The following is a 21137-nucleotide window of genomic DNA, read 5'->3' on the forward strand; positions in this document are numbered from 1 at the left end:
TAACTGCAATGGTCTTATCAGGTTCGTGTCTCGGTTTATCATACATAACCTAACTCTGTAGTTCATTGTTATGTTTGTTTTCTTACTGTACACTTGTTCTAGAGATTTGTAGATAGTACAATGAGTTATTTTGGTTTGGGATTTGCCAAAGAGCGAGGAAGAAGCTGTATCGTTTTTACACAGTAGGCTAAAGAAATTTTGCTGTCACTGAAACAATGTGTGAATATTCATAACATGAAATTGTATTTTACTGCTAATAATCCATTTTAGCAATGTAACACCAGACCGTGCCAAAAAACTCGTACCTCGTTGGATACATGGTTTTCTTACAGTAGACTGCCATTTGTCGTAATGGTCCGATTTCTATTTTGTTGTTGCGAGCAACAGCGCATTCGTTACACTTTTCACCGACCTTGTCGAGTTTTTGAATACTCAAATATAAATGTGTATTTATAATTTTGCTTAATGAAGGTATAGTTTTCGTTTTCTTAATAGAATTTTACTTATATACCTTCTTTTTTAGTCGCTAAACAGGTGGCCTCCGTTTATTCAGAAAGTACCTATTTGATGTTGTTTAAAATTGTAACGTATTAACGTTGGATGTTCGATAACAACAATTGAATTACAAGATATTACAAGGATGCTTATTAAAGTCTACCCAAAATGTATTCAAATAAAGTAAAACCATTTATGTGGAATTTGAGTAGTAACCGCAAGTATAATAATTATACTTTTATTGTATAATAATTACAATTATTGTAATGAACACGTATTACTTGTGAAACAAGCTGGTAGAAATGTTTATCCTTCAAAATAGAAAGTAGTTTTACAGTGATTTGTTTGTTACATTTAATAAATACACATCTAAATATTTTTTAACTAATTCTCAAATTATTATTGTCTAGGTATGAAACACAAATCATCTGTGCTATAAGCTAAAAAATTATCTGTAACATATTAGGTAGTTTGGATAGTCAGAAAACTTGATTTGATTCTTGTAGTAGCGCTTACTGAAAATTTGTGTATAACAGCATATATATATATATATATATATATATATATATATATATATATATATATATATATATATATATATGTAAAGTGGCTTGTGGAGACCCAAAAATAGTAAGTTCGTTGGCCAGCTTGGTACACCATTTCGTTTCGTTACGGCAGCCACTCAAACTTGAAAAAATTCACTCTCAATAATTTATAAACCTATAGAAAAAATTAAAGTTTACTGTAATGCTCATCACATCTCTTAAACCTTCTGTTAATAAACAATTTTTTTATCTCATATGGTTTTTCGGATATTGGGTACATGTAAATTAAATTAGAGTAAATTAATAATATTTTACGTAACACAAAATTTACCTATGTCTTTCAACTGAGCCGAAATGATTATTTTTAGCCTAAACATCATCATGTTCAAGTACACATCGAATACAGGTTGTGTCATTTTAGCTGTAAATCATTGTATGCTATAGAATAATAAAAAAGTGACACACACATGCTGATTTAGACAGTGTTAGTTATTGCCCACACAGATGATAGTGACGAACACGTCATGAAATAACTTTGCCAAACACCAATAGCAAATTTGGTGTCCACTGCACACCATAACATTGGCATTTCGCACAGTAAACATGTTGATTTGTTTTATTGTGTCTCAATAATGCATTGATTGAAGAGAACCAAGTTAAAATGTTCGATACTTTCTTGTCCTTGACACTTTCTAAGAACTGGTTAGCCATAGATAATAACATGTATGTACAGTGCAAGGTCAAAACACACATAATAGAAAAACACACAAAACTTTCAACTATTACCTTCTTTTTGTTCTTATACCATTAGCTTACAGAAATTGTCATATTTCATCAAAAGTTGTCAGGTTTCAATTACTGAAGGTGAAGAAATTTTGAATATTCATCACCTCTGGAATAATTACTATGAAGTGTTGTAACTTGTGAGCTCATTCCCAGGGATCATCAAACTTAATTACACTTCCTTTGTTAACCATTTATAAAGTAATTATTTTATAATTAAGAAGTTAATGGAACTGTGCTCTATTTCGTTAATTTTGTATTTATAAAAATGTATATTTTTGGGAGGATTAAAGCTAATTCCTTCAGTCATTCATCCATTTTGCAGTATTAAACAGCACTTGTATGTTTTCAATGGGCTTCTTTGTATGCCAATGGCTTTATAATTTATTCTCACCATTCGATTTATTATAGGTTCAGGACATTTTTTTAAACAGTCACAAGTGCTAAATGTATTTTCAGATGTATTATCCAACAGTGAGTCTGTAACATTTTCAGATGTATTATCCAACAGTGAGTCTGTAACATTTTCAGATGTATTATCCAACAGTGAGTCTGTAACATTTTCAGATGTATTATCCAACAGTGAGTCTGTAACATTTTCAGAAATTCACGTAAGAGTATTTAAAAAAATTATTACATCGTTATTTGTTAGACAATTTTCTTAATTCTTCTCCGGTCCCTCTAAAATGTTTGTTAGTATCTTTATACTTAAACCAAAGAAGAACACAAAACAAGAACATGAATGACAATATTTAACATCTCTACAGATTCTTGTAAGTTACAGTATATCTCAAGAATGAATAAAATAAAGCATTTTCCCAGAAAAGTCCCTTCTACTTTTTTTACATTATCGATAATCAGCTATTTCGATATATATTAAATTGTTATGGTGCCAGTGGATAATATACTATATTTTTTTATTAATTGATATTTTTATCAGGGAAAACTTTTATTTTTATGGGAAACAATATAAAGTACATGTAAAATATAAAAAAGGTTCTATTTTTGTGTAGGCTATGCTGTTAAAACATCAGGAAACATGGCATTTATTAAAAAATTATGATAAAAAATAAAAATTGGAAACAAACAGTAAATTTTGGAAAGTGGATAGTATCTTGAATGTTTTTATTTAAAATCAATAACATCTAAATGTTATTTTACTACGTCGGTATATTTTCCATTTATTATAGATGCTGTGAAAGTTTTCCATAAAAATGTGTTGGTTTTGTTCCGTAAATATTTTTGTTCAACGTTAACTAAATTATTGTTGTCTTCTAACACTACTCATATTTTAGTGGCACATATTGCGGTACTGATAAATCCATGTATTTGTTTTTCAGCTTGTATATAATAACATGGAACATAGCGGAACAGCTACCTCCCGCCACCCTAGACCTGACGGAACTGTTGAGTTTGGACAAGAAGAAGGATCACATGCCTGATTTGTACATCATCGGGTAAGAATGTACAAGTATTAGTGATACTATTAACAAAGTTTTAGAATTTGCAAACCTGAATGAACCGATAGTTAGAAGCAGGCCTTAGTTTTCATCAGTCTCGTTCTGATTTCCATCTGTCTTGTTAATCGCCAATCCCATTGAAATCATATGATCACCCATATATTATATTTTTAATTTTGAATTTATTTCGCTGTCAGCCATCAGATGTCCTTATCTATATTCCAAGATCAACCCAATGCAAGAGCTAACCAGATACATGTAGAAACCACAAACCTAGAAATTGTCATTGTATTTCGTCTGTGAGAGCGGTTTAGCTGTCACTGTCATCCATCAGATGTCCTTATCTAGATTCCAAGATCAACCCAATGCAAGAGCAAACCAGATACCTGTAGAAACCACAAACCTTGAAATTGGCATTGTATTTCACTGAATGTCTGTGAGAGCAATTTAGCTTTTGGTGTCAGTCATCAGATGACATCAGCATGTCTCATTTTTGACCGCTGATCAATTGTTTATTCAGTTTGCGTGATTGAAACCTGTTGCTTATCGTGTTATTTATTGTTTTTATTATCCAGATATGAGTAAACGTAGTGAAAATATCCAGTGGGTGAAAGTAAGAATGGAAACATGTTATACTTTGTTTGTTTAAAAAGTAAATATTATATGTCTTGAATATCCTTTTTACTTTTTTTTGGGAAATGCGTAAGTTTTATTCAGTATTATTTTGTAGAACAATTAAAAAAATAAAATGTAGACTTTAGTGTTATCGATATATATCTTTACATTGATATATAATATTTTTATATTACATAACAGTACAATGAAATGGCTGTATCTCCTTTATGTAGAAAGAAGTATGTGTTTAACAAAAGATGACTTAAAAAAATATTTATTATATATGTGGAAAGAAAATTTATTAAAAATTTCATCATCTTGCTCAATACAAGGTGTTAATTGACAACAAAGACTAATTTATAAAATAGTTTTGCGCTGTTAATATATAAATAATTTTTTCAATGTAAATGGAATGTTTAACAATAACAACATATAAAGGATACAGTTTCTTTTGATCTAGATTAAATTTCTTTCAAAATTAATACAAGATTTTGATAGGGTCCCTCTAGCACCAATAAAAGACTGATAACTTCTAAATGTTGTATATTTTTTTAATACTTCATTGTTTGCAAATATATTCTGATATTCTTGCTACATTTTACAAAATACATTATTAAAATTTATACTTTTGTAATATTACTTTTTCAATTAAAAGTATATCCATCTAAAAGTACATTTATTTATCAACAATTTTTAAAAAGAGAACTCAAATTGTCCTAAAAATAAGAAATGATATGTATTTTTTCTCAACTCTACACTACTGATCACTTTCACTCTGAACTTTTTGGCAAGTCCAGGAAAAAGCTGCTGTTAGAAGGGTTAATAGCAATAACAAACAGTAAAGGCCTAAGATGGATTCTTGTGAAATATCAGTTTATATTTTATGAAATTAGATTTGTCACAGCCCTGGACTACCATCCATAAGTCCATGGTGTGATAAGTATAAAAATCACGCCAGTAAGTATTAAGTATTTTCAGTTTGCCACGTTTTAAAAATTTTAATTTTTTGCCTCTAATTCATTAAAAATATAAATCCTTAAGTAGTATGAGGTGCCCTTTTATTTATATACATCTGCCAAATTAGAGAAGTGTACAGAATTTTCAATGTATGTTCCAAGTATTAATATAAATTATTTTATGAAACTTTACAATGATTTAGCGTCACATTGTAAAAGTGTTGTGAGATCTCCAATTGGGACTCTCTCTATTGTTACTTGAGCTGTTATAATAATTAAAACGGTTTGAGATTTGAATATTAACTGCCTTGATTGCTTCATGCGTTAGAACATAAAACAATTACAGCTAATGGAGTTGTTTTCTCAATCTGTTTGTATGTTGGAGTATTGACGTCAGTAGGTGACTCATGACGTTATTGTTATATAATTAAGATGGTACTTGCTATCAGAATTTGATTTACAATAGCCCACTACAATGTCCAACTAATACAATTACTATTGTGTTTTCTAGACTTTACAGTATAAATATTGATTGACTTGAATGGAAAATAATTTAAGTTCGCATGTTTACCAGGAAAGTAAAAAAAGTTGTGTTTCAATCCTGATTGATTTAACATTTCCTCTTTACTTCATCTCTCTACATAATTTTGGAGAAGAACTTGTGGTGGTAAAAAATCAAATTTTAGCCTTCAGAGAACAATTTTTTTTAGAAACTCTTCCTTCCTTCCTTTGAAAAAGTTGCTCTTTTACAAAAAGTAGTGTACAGTCGTCTTTGTCAGCACAGTGACCTACTAATCGGACCAATGCTGACCAAGTTTGGGATGTATTTAATACATTTTTCATTAAAACTAACAATCGTTATTTTAGGGTTTTACTCAAAAGAAGACAATTTTCTGAAATCCACAATTTCAATTTTTTAACCATTTATAACCCTTTTAGATTCTCAACAAAATGGCACAAATAACATTTCTTTGAACAATCCCATTCCAAACGTGTAAAAGATTTAATTACATTTTGTTAAAGTACAATCAAAACCATAATAGAAGCTGTATGGTAGATCTGATTTTAATGAAGTTCGACAGATAGGCTAAGTCTAATTTATGAATATTTTCAGTGATAACGTTCTAAAAAGAACTTGCATTAAATTTCTTATGTTAAAGAAGTGTTGGTTATGAACGTACTACTGGTAATAACTTTCGGTGCTCCATTGTTCAGTAAAAATATTTGCATGAAATAGTGTAGCAGCCATCAATAAAAAAATTTGGAAGGGAAAGACACAAATAATTGTATTAAATAATAAGTAGACTTTTTCAGTCTCGGTCTGAATTTTCTCATTATTTTTCTTGTTATACCTATGATTTCTGTGGCTGTTTCAGGTTACAAGAAGCGAAGGTGGATTTGCTAACAGGACAATGGGGATCTGTCATAAAGTGAGTGTTTTTCACATCAACTACCTTCAAGTTGTTTGCACATCAACCGTTTAATGGCCGTCTTCTCTAAGTTGATTTAAAAAAATGCAAAATTTAAGGTTTCTTAAATAAATGGTCAAACATTTATTTTTTATTTAATTTTAACGGCTTAACATTACTTTTGTTAGCTAATGAAACAGGCTATTAATATAATGTCATATATTAGTACATAAAATGTTATGGAAATTTGTCTAGTGTAATACATTTTAAAAGCATAGCAATTAAAAAGAACATTTTCTCTGTTTTATTATTACATAAACTTTAACTATGCACGTAATTTTTGAATCCAATTTAATCATAACACAAAATCTGGTATTCATCACTACTGTCCAAATGTAATTTCAAATTTTTTTAGCTATTCAGTAGATATACTAATAATGTTAATGATTTGGAAACAATCATTAACATTATTAGTATATAATGTTAATGATTGTTTCAACTTAGTTTTAGATCATTTAAAATGTCAAAGGCTTTCAATACTGTAAAGCAGTATAGAATATGAAACTTTATTACTATGGGTTTGAACCTGGTTCTGTAAAACTTATTGATTCATATTTGCCAGATAGTACTCAGTTTGTTTTTAATGATGGACAAATCAAATGGAAGGGTTGTTTAGTATGGTGTACCACAATGTTCCATTCTTGGACCTATACTTTTTAACATTTAAGACTGTTGTAAGCAGGAATGCATTGCTCACTGTGTATTATTTTCAGATCCAATGTTTGCTGACTGGAGTTTAAGTTCTTCTTGTCGACAAATGTTTATTTTACAAAAAAAGCTATTAGAAAAGAAATTAAACATCTTGAAAACCATTGTTTGCTCAGCTTGGTGTATTGACTTTGTACTCCCAGTTTGTACTGCATTTGCTTTTTATGATCATATAAATGCTGACCAATTTAGAATCAATACTGATTTTCACTGCTATAATATACTCATTGAGAATAAAACAATATAGTTATATCACCTCACAAAAAATTAGCTGTATATCGCAACTCAACTTTATAATTCAGTGCCTGTTAATATTAAATTGTTATCAGGGGAAAAATTTTAAAATAAGATGAAACAAATATTAATCTCTGAATGTTTATATTTCTGAATGTAGATGATTTTTATGATATTTGTTGGGAACTGTTCAGACCTACTTAGTGTTGTTTTTCTATTTTAAAATGATAACTTCCCTAGTGTTATTTTATTGTTAAAAATGTTATACTGTTGTTTATGTATAAAATATTGTATCAATGTTCAGGAGCACGCTGAAGCCGTACGATTACGTAGAGATGAACTGTGTGCGGTTACTGGGCATTGTCATGTATGTGTACGCTCGGGAACGGCACATTACCAAGATACGCAACATGGAAACTGCGACAACTGCCACCGGGCTGCTGGGAATCATTGTGAGTCAAATGTGATCCAAACAGAATTTGATTCCATGTTTTTAATAACTGCACACGTTAGATTATGCTATCCCATCAGACGTCACTTGTGCTGTAATGAGTCCATAACATCATTTAATGGAGGAATAAAATTTTATAATTTAATTACTGGACAGTTAGGTAAGCAATCAGTTGATTAGTACAACTTGGTTTTATTATTATTGAACTTTTTCTCTCATGCATAGTAGTATCCATTACATAACTTGCTTGGTAAATATGTAATTTGTTATGTTTTCCAGAATGATGTGGATATGATGTAACTAACCGGTTATTACATCTTAGCTTATAATTCAGATGCATTATAGAGGTCAAGTTTGGAGGACAAATAAACTTGTGAACTCTATAGTTTACCAGGTTTCTTGCTGCCTGTTCTAACCTCTTGGATCACAGTTTTTTAATGATTTTTGTTGATTGAAATATTGAGATTTTTATTATTTTGCACCCGAGCACAGAAGAAATTTGTGACCCCTTCCCCAATAAACCACACTCTTTAAGGAAGATAATTTGGTTAATATTATTTTAATAAAAGAAAGAAAAAATTGTTATGCTTTGTTTTGTAACATGTCTTCAATAATTTGTATTTTCTGTTTATTAAAAATAATAAAAAATTCTAATTTATTTAAATTTTTAAATTATTTTACTTGTTTTAATTATATTTAAATTTAGATTGTAATATTTTAGGAATGGTTTAATGTTTAAAATTTAAACATTAAAAAATTAGTTATTGCCAGAAATATGCACATGTATGTTGTCTATAGTTAAAAATTTAGTAAAATGGACTGAAAAAGAGCAGAAATAAAAACCATAAAAAAGGCATATTTGGACACTTATACTTCTAAAACTAAATGCGATCATTTGGTAACTACAATATTTTTACAATAAGAAGAAACAGTTATTTTGATGACCCAATGTTTCTTTAAATGTAATTAAATATTTTATGAAAAATTAAAATTTGTTGATAATAAAGCACATGATGCAATTGCTTTTATGCGCTGTATACTTCTTTACGAAAAAAATAATCAATTTGTTATTCTGTATTAAACTCTAGGCCTCAGACTCTGAATGATAGTATTTATCTGTTATCTCACTAATTGTCTATTATTATGATGAGATTATTATTAACTAATCTCATGGTGATAACTTGTGTTCTTATTACTCATCATTAAAACAATCAATGTACACAGTAATTGACAAAAACACAACAAAGACCAAAGTTAATTAATTAAACAATGTGAAAGATGAGTGGGCACATTAGTGAGGAAATTAAGTCTATACAAATAGACTGATGATGCCACTTTCTGTTGTGTGCATAAGGATGAACTCAGTGTGAGTGTATTGGTTCAACGTTTATCAGTGGATATTTTAGTGAGATATGTTAAAACGGTTTTTTTCTGTTAGTAGGTAATTACTACAAAAATATATTAGTATAAAAATGTATTTAGCCTTGCTCGACTTTTATAGATTTATTTTTCCCGGACAGCTTAGGAATTCCAGTGGCAAAACCAAGGGTGAAATTTAAATTTACGTTTTTTTTGTTTGTCATGTATTTAATTTACAAGTGATGGAAAAACTAGATGAATATAAAGCCTCGTGCGCTTTAATAGATTCAGCTGATCTCTAGTGAATAATGATGGGAATAAGAGTTCACAGGAGTTGCTAAAATCTAACAGAAAATATCAAAACAATGGGAATGGCGTTCACTAGTTGCTGAGTGATTTCTTGCATAGTATTCAATGAATAACAGAATGAAATTATACAAATGCGCTGAAAGAAAATATTATGTCAGTACATAATTTTATAACATTGCTATAAACATAATTTTATGTCCGTAACCGTTAATGCACTTATACCAGCTGGTAATTTTAAAATTAAATTTAGCTATATTTTTATTTCTGTCAGATTATAATAAATGTTATTAACCCGCGAGAACTCGCGCTACAAGAAGTTACGCAAGAACTCGCATTGTTAGATCGAATCTAACATCATCCAACCAACTAAGAACGGATTTTTCATGGTCTTCATTCATTGCAATAATTGTAAAGTCATAAAAGAGCAATCTACGAAATATAACTCAAAAGCAAACAGAAAAACAAGAAAAATCACTAAACTGATGGATTTAAACTGGCAGTTACGCGATCACTCGCGCCGTTAGATCGCTCCTAACATTGGGCTGACGCGATTACTCGCGCTGTTAGGTTGAAACTAATAACCCACGAGGAGCGTCCACCCCACCCACCATGACGCCCCACCTCAGCAACTTCTAATGTCTAAACATGATGCAATACGTAGCAGACATACCCATAGAAGCATAAATTAAGGGTTCAGTGTTGTAAGATTACAAATAAAAAAAATGTTACATAACACAAAAATTATGTTAGATTCAATCTAATAGCGCAAGTACTCCCGGGTTAATAAATAAAGTTATATGATTTTTTATATATAAAAAGATATAACACCTACTCAGCAGTTGGCATGAAAATGTTGAATACAGAATTTTTTAGGATATTTGCCATTGTTAAGTGATACAAGAAATCATTAACACTATGTTTTGAGATCTCCAATCTGATCTCTTCCTCAGCTGGGTAATTACCCAACACAACTACAATCTGGGTTAAAATTAACAAATCATACCCAGTGTTGTCACATGCATAATACAGGAATCACAAAAACAACTGTCTGTCAACTCCACGCACACTATCTCTAAAACATACACTTCATAAAAATGAAACACTAATTATTGAAATTGAAATAAAGAGTGTACAGTTCACACAATAGGTCTGGACTGAACAACCAACCACTGACAATTGACAAGAGACCAATAAATAGTAAATGTCAGTCGTCGGGACAGAAATAAGATTGTGGGAAATCAGAAAACAGGGTGGGCCATTTTTTATTTTCTTTTTATTATTGGCTCATTCTAGAAGATGTTTAAACTGCTGAAACTGATCACTGTAACAAAGATAATTTTCAATTGGTAGGATAATGAATTGTTCATACCAAAGAAATTACTCTTACTTGTATTGTGTTGTACTAGGGCAACAAAGGAGCTGCAACGTATCGGATGGACCTGTACGGGGTGTCAGTTTGTCTTGTTAACTGTCACCTGGCAGCACACGATGGGAAGCTGGAGGAGAGAATAAACAACTACAACACTATTCTGGCCAGCCAACGCTTCAAACAGAATCCAGAGACTTCTTCTGTCTTCTTCCATGAGTAAGTTGTTGAAGATATTCTTAAAGTAATGGAACTTGTAACTGTGTACAGAATGTTCCATAACAGTTGATCATTGTTTCATAAATTTTTCAGGGCATCAAAACAAGAAAAAAAGCAAATGGTTCATCTCTGAAAGTTTTGAAATATATGAAGAGTTTCTGTGCTAGACTTACCAAACGTTTAGCATGTTCAAAGTAATCCTCTCCAGCATGATTACACTTTTAAAATAGGTTTTTCCACCTTTTGAAAGCAATAAGCACTCCATTTTTGGAGTGGAGTTAAAATATTCATGAATCTCATCATCAATTTTGGCTTCTGAAGAAAAGCAACAACAGCTCAAATGTTTCTTCAGCTTGAAGAATAGCCAGATGTCATACGTAGAAAGATTAAGTGAATAAGGAGGGTGCTTCATTGTTCTGATACCATGTTTGGCCAAAGAATCCTAAATTTTTGCAGCAGTGGGAGAAGATGCATTGTCGTGGTACAAAATGAAATCCTTGATGTTGAAGTTCTGAATAACTCTTGATAAATATTGTTGAGTGTACGAACTTTCTGCAACATTCTTTTGTCCCTCCAGCTAAATAGCCTTCACCAGGTCCTTACTCTTAAAGAAAACGGTGTATATTACTTTGATCACCGTTGTGTCTTGACCATTTTGGAGAATGGTTTATCTTCAAACACCCATAAAGAACTCTCTCCTCGAGTTCATAAAATGGTAAAATGTCATCATGAGTTTTATATATATATATATATATACAGGTGACACAGAATAACAGGAATTTTTGTAACGCGTCGTGGCAGCCGTGAGCAGGTGGCAGCACTGCGGGACAGTGACAGTGACCAAGTAAACAAGCCGCCATTACAGTAGCCATGGACCAGTGGAACGGGCAACAGCGTGCATTAGCTATAAAAATGTTTTATAAAAACGGTGATAGTTTGAAAGCTGCCCAGATTGAGTTCCGACGTTTTTACAACTTAGAACGTCATGATTTTGTTCCGTCAAAACATGCCATTAGAAGTTGGATTAATAATTTTGAACAGAGTGGATCAGCTTTAAAGAAGAAACCAACGGGACGACCAAGAAGTGCTCGTACTGCACAGAACATTGATGTTGTATGCCAATCTGTATTGAGGAGTCCACACCGTTTGATTCGTAAGCAAGCAGCTGCTGTTGAAATGTCCCGTGAGAGTGTTCGCAGAATTCTTCATTTAGAATTAAAATTTCACCCCTACAAGCTGCAGATAGTGCAACAGTTGAAGGAAAAATGATTACCAGTCACGATTACAATTCTGCCAACAAATGTTAACACACATAAACAATGAAGATGAATTTCTAAGCAAGTTGTGGATGTCAGATGAGGCCCAATTTCATCTCACAGGTTATAACAAGCAGATCTACTGATACTGGGAAGACAGAAATCCTAATGAACTTCATGAGCGCCCTTTACACGCTAATAAGGTTACTGTATGGTGTGCTGTTTCATTACATGGGATCATTGGACCTTATTTTTTTGAGGATGAACGGGGGATTGCAGTAACTGTCAATTCTGATCGTTACGTGGAAATGTTACAACGTTTCGTTACACCTGAATTGAAAAATTTTCCAGACGTTCAAGAATCCTGGTTTCAACAGGATGGTGCGACATCACACACTGCACGACAGTCAATGGAAGCTGTGCGAGTATTGTTTGGTAACCGTGTCATCTCAAGATTCGGTAACGTTTCCTGGCCCCCTAGATCGCCAGATTTGATAGAGTGCAATTTCTTTTTGTGGGGCTACCTCAAAACTAAAGTGTTCACTCAACCAAGAACTGTAAGTGAGTTAAAACAGAGAATTCGGGATGAAATTAACAGTATTCCAGTTGAGATATTGCAGCGGTCAATGAGGAATCTCCACCGCAGATTTCAAGAATGCATTCGTAGACGAGGACGCCACCTAAAGGATGTTGTTTTAAAAAAATCATAAATTCCATCAGTGTTTCATAAATGGCAAGTTTTGATGTTTCATTTAATACAAATAAAACCATTTTCTTCCATCACTCTTATTTTTTAGAATTTTAAAAAAATTCTTGTTATTCTGTGTCACCCTGAATATATATATATATATATATATATATATATATATATATATATATATATATATATATAATTTCAATAAATATTGAATAGCAAAAAGTACTTGCTCTGCCGGGACTCGAACCCAGATCTCTCCCTTGCCGGGTGAATGTGCTACCATTACACCACAGAGCCCTCACTTTTTACAATTCAATTATTTTGTATTTGGCCGTTTCTTTCACATATGTGTATAAATAACCAAACTAACATGTGATCGGAAGACCAAATACTTGTCAAATGACTTCTGTTTACATTCATTAAATTTGTATAAGTGGCAATAGCCTAATTTAATTTCAATAAATATTGAATCGCAAAAAGTACTTTCAGAAAGTTTTATATATTTAAATATAAAACTCATCACCAGTGGCAGTTTTGGAAATAATCTGATGACCAAGATTCAAGATTCAAGATCTTTATTGGCCATTAAATAACATTTTCAGTTACAATAGGCTTCGTCATGAAAAAACATTTCACATAAAAACTAATGTACTTACTACTAATTTAGTTACATTAACCAGATGTATTTTGTAACAGATCAAACATGTTGCACTTCATGTACTCGTCGACAGAATAAAAAGCTTTTGTCTTAAGCCAAGTTGAAATCCTTAATTTAAACTTATTAATCGGTAGTTCTCTTATAGCTAATGGTAGTTTATTGAATAATCTAGTTTTTTGGGAATTGTAACTATTATAAGTCCGAGTTAGTCTTACTTGAGGAACTACAAGATTATATCGAAACCTAGTGTTGTAATCATGTACTAACTCATGAGAGATAAATGTGTTGATATTTTCTCTAACAAACACTAAATTCTGATATATATATATATAAATACCACTATTATTAAGCAGTTGGAGAGTGTGCCAGGGCAATTTTCACACACAGCTCTTTGCGTATCTGTCAAATTAGTTAGACGTCATTAAAGTTATACACCAAGAAACAATTTTTCTGACATGCAATGTTATTTGCAATCCTGTGGATTCAATCCTTAGGGAAGCTTAAATCATTAAGGACATAAGTGCAGTGCTGTCTGTCCTAATGCTCGTCATCTCGAAGTGAATAATGGCCTATTCAAAATTCTGATTTCCACCTAAAACCAGTAGTGGAATGATGCTTCAAAACCAAAGCAAATTTTGCAATAGGAAATCATTGTCTAAATATGCTTTTTCAATAAATCCTTGACTTCGTGAAATTAATCTTTCTGAACAAACAACACAAGTACACTGAAGAATCTATGTTACTGCTAGGTATTGAGTGGTGCTTGGAAAACCAAATAAGAATGATAAAATTATTGGAGATGTACTGTCTGCCAGTTTCTGAAGACTTTCAGAATGACTCTCATATTTCAGAACTATTAGTCTTTCGTCTGTCTTATAGGAAAACGTTTTAATTTTAAAGATTATTCAAGGTACAGTATTTAAATTTGATACACAATATTTGTTTACAGTTTGTTAATGATGATGGATGGTTTCAAAGGATTATAGGATTTCAGACATTTGCCATTGTTATATATTACAGAATGTATAACACAATGTTTTGAGGATTGAAATCTGTCCTCTTCATCAGGTGAGGATATAGTTAGTTCATGAAATAAGAAAGAAAAAAGAAGAGAAAGAAAAGGGGTCAAACATACCCGAAACTGCTTGGTGTCCAGACAGGAGAAAATGAACCCCGGTGTTGTCATTGCACAGGATGCAAGTCACGAGCTCAAGTTAAGAGCACAAAAATTCAAGAGCACTGTAACATATCACACCAGCACAGGAAAAAGTGAGATACTAACAAGAAAATCAATATCGCTCTTCCTGTGGCCTTCGTGACTTATCATCTGAAACAATGAAACAAACCTCAACAGCTGCTTCGCTACATAACGCCTAGCAGCTAACATGATAAACATTGACCTCTAGTAGTGTTTATTTGAGTGACTATACATCCACAGTAGTGCTGTTTAATTGCTACTACACTCTGACAGTCAACTAAGGAACTATCACAAAAGCACATGGTGAAGTTTTACCTGGACATTATGAACAGAACTTTGTTTTCTAGTTTTTTCAATTGCATTTTTGAAATTGCCACTATAATTTTTGTTTGTGGTTCTGGTGCAGTGTGGTAAATGATGTTGCTGAAGTTGATCATGGTGGACGAGAAACACGCTACATGTATACTGACTGTGTCAAAACCAATGTGTCACTTAAATCTGAGCAACCTTATAGATGTCCAGGAGCGGCACATGACTAACCACAAATGTCGAGATTCTTGGGCGCAAGGGTAATTTGATAGGTCTAGTCTACTGCGGGAGATAACTGTTGGGGTTGGTGGGATTTGTTCCCTAAGATTAAAAGGTTCCTGCCAGCCTAGACAAAGGGTGTGCCTCCCCTTCCTGCTTTGACTGGAGAGGCTGGTTCAGAGCTGTCTTCTCCTTCTTCCTAGGGGACATGACTTGAGATTAGTACCCTAAACTTTTCCTTATGAATCTCGACAGGAGGCAGCCCCTGCTCCCAACTTTACCCATCCAAAATATCCTGTCACTCCAGAAGCAGCGGAAAGGTCCTTAAATGACTTCCTGCAATTTTCTAAGCTTCTTGCAATAAGAGAGCAATGCTGACTGTGGAGCAACTCTGTGTGTGGAGTAACTGTGTGTGGGAAAAATAAACCCAGCAGTACCGGGTGACAACAACATTAAAAATTTGGCACTTAAAGGGTTAATGTTGAGCAAATTTTATTTTTCTACTCCATTAGTCCTTAACTCATATTGTTCTCATGTGATTTATATCTATATTTTTTTAAACTGAGAGTTCTGTTGTAGTAATACATAACAATGACAAATATCTGTAATACTGTTATCCCCTCATGATATTTTATCGTATTATTATGTGGTAAAACGTAACACTTGATTTATCCATGATTTAAACATCTTACATTTAATAATCTAAAGGGTAATGAAGAAACATTAAAGCAATTGTATTAGAAATAATAGAAGAATTAACTGAAATACTTTATAGGGTTATACATTTGTTGTTTGGGACATCTTTGAACATGACCAGCAAGCAATGTTTTGAGGTTAGGGTGAGTCATTGGCATACTCTGTCTGCTGAAGGTGCTTGAGTCAAACTCACTCTACTCTACCCTCTTCCAGTCATCTCTTCATCACCATTGTACATTGACTGACTTATCCATTGGCTAATGTTTAGCACTAATAAAATATTTCACACCTACTGTCGCAATTTTATGGACCATCTATGAAATTCGCTTGTTTGGTGTACGTACTGGTCAACTCAACGTAGTTTAGTTTGTTTACTATAGTAATTAAAAAGAGTAATCTACCGCAAAGTTTTGAAAGTAACAATGCCTTTTGCAGCTACGTGTTTTGGTTTGGAGACATGAACTTCCGCCTGCAGGGTACGGAGAGTCCGGCGGAGCTGGCAGCGGCTGTGGTGGAGAAGAGACTGGACGAGCTTTGGGAGAAAGATGAGTTAAGTCGAGTTCGAGCTTCTGGCGAGGCCTTCAGCGAGCTTCAAGAGGAAAGGCCGAGCTTTAGGCCGACATACAAACATGAGTTCGGCAAGACACAATATAGCAACAGGTTGGTAGGGTCTGGAAAAAAATAATTCAAAAGTTTGATCATTTAAAATAAAATGTTTGCTTCTTAAAAATAACTTTGATTTTGTTATTAAAATTATAAAAAAACAAAATGATAAACATTTATATTTGTATGGAATTTATAAGGTTTGGTTTCAACAAAACTTGATTAATGTTGAAAAATTGGAGTAGTTTTTTCAATTTTGTTAAATGTATTACTTATACCTTACATGCATTTCTAGTTTCTTCACTCTACTGGTGGTCACTACTAAATTTTTAATTATTTATTCACTTCTAACTCATTTCCATAGCTCAAGAACCGGTATGTCTGTAATCTCATCATATTGTCCCCACAGTAGGCGACCAGCATGGACGGACCGAGTGCTGTTCAAAGCGAACAAAGACGCGTACCAGAACGTGACGTTAGATGTTGCGCAGACGAGTTACCAGAGCATAGAGAGTTACGTTGTGAGTGACCACAAGCCTGTCTTCGCAGAGTTTAACATCAAGGTAAGTATTCACACTCAGATCCGTGTTTATTAAAAACTAGTGTAAAAATGGTAACAACGGTATCTGAATTAAACTGAAGTTATAAAAGCCGAGTAACCGATTATCAAAGGTTATTTGATTCTACTTAGGGTTGGGTAACTTCAGAATCGGGAGTCAGAAGCGGCCAAGTGTTAGTGAATAGTGAGAGAACCTTTTTTTATCAGAACAACTATACTTACTTTCTCATGATTTTTGTCTGAGTAGTTATAGTTATTAACAGTAATATTTGATTTATACCCAAATAACATTTACCATAGCATATAATAAAGAAATAAAGTTAATCATTTTGCAGTTGGTATCTGTCCATAAGAGCAAGTTGTTTCGCACAATCTATCTCTACAGTTTAAGCACATCCACGTTAGAACTTAACACACACTTGTAAATAATCAGCAATAGTTTTTACTCGATTCCATTCAGATGCCACATAAAATATTTTTTTTTAGAGAGTTAAAAAGAGGCTTTCAGATCATAACAGCATGATCCAGTCACTTCTCCAAGCTATAGTTTCTCTCTTTATACAAATTAACTAAAAGTTAGCCCATGAAAAACTATATTGTATTACCCTTTTGATCGCAGTATCAGTTTTACCAAACATATTTATCTGTAGGAGACTGAAAGTTATAGATTATTTTTGTATTGCAGTTTAAAACAATTGTAGATTGAAATTGTAATTTCAAAATTAGCTCGTTTTGTTTGTTTGTATAGGTATTGATTAAAAGTTAGGTCTTAGTAGCCAAAAGCGACAATATACTTGTAATGATATATGCTACTCGAAGACAGTAAGTTCAATATACAAGGCAAAACATATGCTACTGAAAGGTAATTATGCAATATACATTTGGAATGACATATGCTATTGAAAGATTCAATATACACTTGGCATGACATATGGTACTGAAAGATAATTGTTTCAATATACAATGCATGGCATATACTGAAAGATAGTTGTTTCAATATACAAGGAATGACATATACTACTGAAAGATAATTTATTCAGTATACACTTGGCGTGACATGGTAATGAAAGATAGTTGTTTCAATATACAAGGCATGTCATATGCTACTGAAAGATCTTTATTTCAATATACAAGGCATGACATATGCTAATGAAAGATAATTGTTTCAATATACAAGGTACTCAAAGATAATTGTTTCAATATACAAGGCATGACATATGCTACTCAAAGGTAATTCTTGCTTGTAGCTGTGAATGTTTTTGTCTTCCACCTCTTTAAGAAGCAACACCAAAGCCTCTTGTTGTCTTGAAAGTTATACAAGAGGCTCTTTTAAAGCATTTCTATCTACACACAAAAAAGGAAAACCATGTATAAAAAAATGTAGGGGTTTTCCTTGTTGTGATCTGTTATATACCAAAGCAGTAATAGGGTAAGTCTGAAAGTGATACTACCTATTGTACCTTAGGTGTTCAGTCACCACTCGGACCGGGAGGTAACATTCCAGCCTATAGACACCTGGTACCTGGACGAGGAGAATACTGCCGTCTGTCATTTGCCTTCCGATGTCACGCCTTCGATCTGGGATTGGGTCGGAGTCTATCAGGTGAGATCATGCTATTGGATCTTGGTCAAAAACTAGTGAAAACTCTTTATAGCAGAAAAAATAACCTCAAAAAGGCTACAACAGATTGTACGAACTCTTGATTACAACTATTGATTAAAGCATGCTATCTTCTAGCACAAATCACGTTGCATCCTATCATTAGGTTTTTGTAATTCTAGAAAATATACTGGTAATTCTTTAAAGGTAAGTTCTTTGAGTTAGTTCCAGTTCACCTTTTTCTTAGTGCAGCGTCTGTAATATTGTGCTGTCACCGTAAAGATATCATTTTGAGTTTCTTCATCACTGATTTTTTTTATCTCATCAGAGAACATGACTCCAGAGTCAAGGAGTCAGGCCTGTGACAGTATCAGACTCCAGATGGTGCAGTACTAAGAGGAAGGTGAACTGGAGCTAAACCAAATATTCATATTGAACCAAAGGGTTGTTTTAAAAAGTGTACTTCAAATTTTGTAGTTCTCTAAAGGATTCTGATATCGGCTAAACTAATTCTCATTTATTACTACAATACTTGTTTATTTTTAACTCTTGTATTCTAATTGTACACATATTTTTGTTTGTAATGTTGTTGTCAGATGGAACTGTTTCTGAAACAACAGTAACAATTAATAAAATAGTCAATACAGTAATTAAAATTTTCTCCCCATGAGAGAAGAGATGCATGTTAGCTTAACTCTCCTTGTAACAGTCATATGACTCCTTGTTGGCAGTTTTTTTCTATTGTTTCGTAAGGAGTCTATTAAAAACAATTACAAACAAATATACTTTTTTATTAATACACAACATGTTTTATATAATTGTTTACAGAAAGAGATGGGGAATTTTATTATTAAAAAATTATGTATTTATTTTTATTTTTGTTTATAAGTGTATGTAACAAATTAAAAAAGAGAAGGCGGGACCATTCTTTAAAATTGTATTAATTTTGAGAAAATGAAAAATCAAAGATAGTCATTAGCTTGCAAATTAAGATTTTAAAATAATATAAGATTTATTTTATTATTTTGAATAATACAAAAATTACAAATAAATATGTTAGAAGGTAAATACAATTAAAGGAAATGCAATTTTAGTTTGTTTCAAATAATTCTAATTGAAAATATATTACTACAAATAAAAACGCATAATATTGTGTATAATTTTTTGCAGTGAATTGCACAAAAATTACAAATATTTCACATTTTGCCAGACATATGTTCATAAATTTGTGGCTAAATAAAAATTACTTTTTATAGATCTAGAGTAAAAAATATAGTATTTATAACTGAAATTTCAATAGCATAATACTTTCATATACTAAAATTTATTCACAAACACTAGTCACAAGTAAAATTTCAACACTAAATTACGCCACACATTACTGAATAAACACAGTGCATTACTGCAATTATTTATGTTTGCTAGGCAAGTAAACAAATGATCTGCCAAAATGTTCGACTTGCAAATCCACGTTGTGTCTCAACAGGAAATGACGGTACATTATAAAAGCAACATATGTAGAAGAAAAAGATAACTACTGTTAGGATATCTCCTACCGTTTCAACTGGTGTTTCAATGAAGTCATTATATTCATTTTTTGCGTTAAACTTGTTTATACTAAAGCATTTATTACCTCAAAGAGTGTTAAACAGTTACTAAAACACATGCATTGTACAGTTGTTTATTATAAATACAGTAATGAAGTTAATACAGGCTATTGGTTTAAGATCATAGCTGGGAAAAAAATTTGGGGGGTTTAAGACGTCCTGTAGTGAACAGAAAGTAAGGCAAGTGCAGTCAACTGCTCATTGCCCATTTCGTTCCTTAAGATGTTCTTGACCCGTTTCACTGTCGAGAACGATCTTTCAGCTGTACATTTCAGTAATACTGAATTTTTAAAATTATAATAATCGTTTGCAAAAAAAGTAATTGAAAAAAAAAATTTAAAATTTGGGCGGGTTCAGACACCTTGGACTCCTTGCTGGCTAAGTCCTTGGATTGGTTGTAACATCCACAAATCAACTTAATATCAACGTATTTCTTTATGGTGATTTACACTCAGTCTTATAATTTTTTTTGTAAAATCTTGAAAAATTTAATTACATTTCTTGGCCGTCATTTTCAAGTTTGAGGTAGTGTTGTTTGGAAAAAACAATTCTAATTAGGATAACATTATCACAAAGTTTGAATTCGATAATTTTATATGATGTGAAGAATGCAAATATATAGAAACTAAGCAAGATCGGAATATATTATGTGATATTTCTTGATTTCAATTTAACAAGTCATCTGGTGAATTATAGTAGAGTAAATTATGGATATTTTGTTATAGGATGATGTCATTTTTTTTACTTATGTATTGCCAAAATTTCC

The 21137-nt window shown here is 32.2% G+C and overlaps 1 protein-coding gene across 3 annotated transcripts in view; it reads left to right on the plus strand.

The window, feature by feature from the left end:
- LOC124367530 (phosphatidylinositol 4,5-bisphosphate 5-phosphatase A-like) overlaps positions 1-21137 on the plus strand; it is a 38572-nt gene that overhangs the window by 2631 nt on the left and 14804 nt on the right. For all 3 annotated transcript variants that reach the window (XM_046824416.1, XM_046824415.1, XM_046824417.1), the window contains exons 2-8: positions 3164-3280; positions 6231-6284; positions 7570-7717; positions 10791-10969; positions 16438-16662; positions 17015-17168; positions 18630-18767. In XM_046824416.1, the coding sequence (XP_046680372.1) occupies positions 3164-3280; positions 6231-6284; positions 7570-7717; positions 10791-10969; positions 16438-16662; positions 17015-17168; positions 18630-18767 (1015 nt within the window). The remainder of the gene's footprint in view (positions 1-3163; positions 3281-6230; positions 6285-7569; positions 7718-10790; positions 10970-16437; positions 16663-17014; positions 17169-18629; positions 18768-21137) is intronic.

This window comes from Homalodisca vitripennis, chromosome 8, assembly GCF_021130785.1.
Source record: "Homalodisca vitripennis isolate AUS2020 chromosome 8, UT_GWSS_2.1, whole genome shotgun sequence".
Lineage (NCBI taxonomy): Eukaryota > Metazoa > Arthropoda > Insecta > Hemiptera > Cicadellidae > Homalodisca > Homalodisca vitripennis.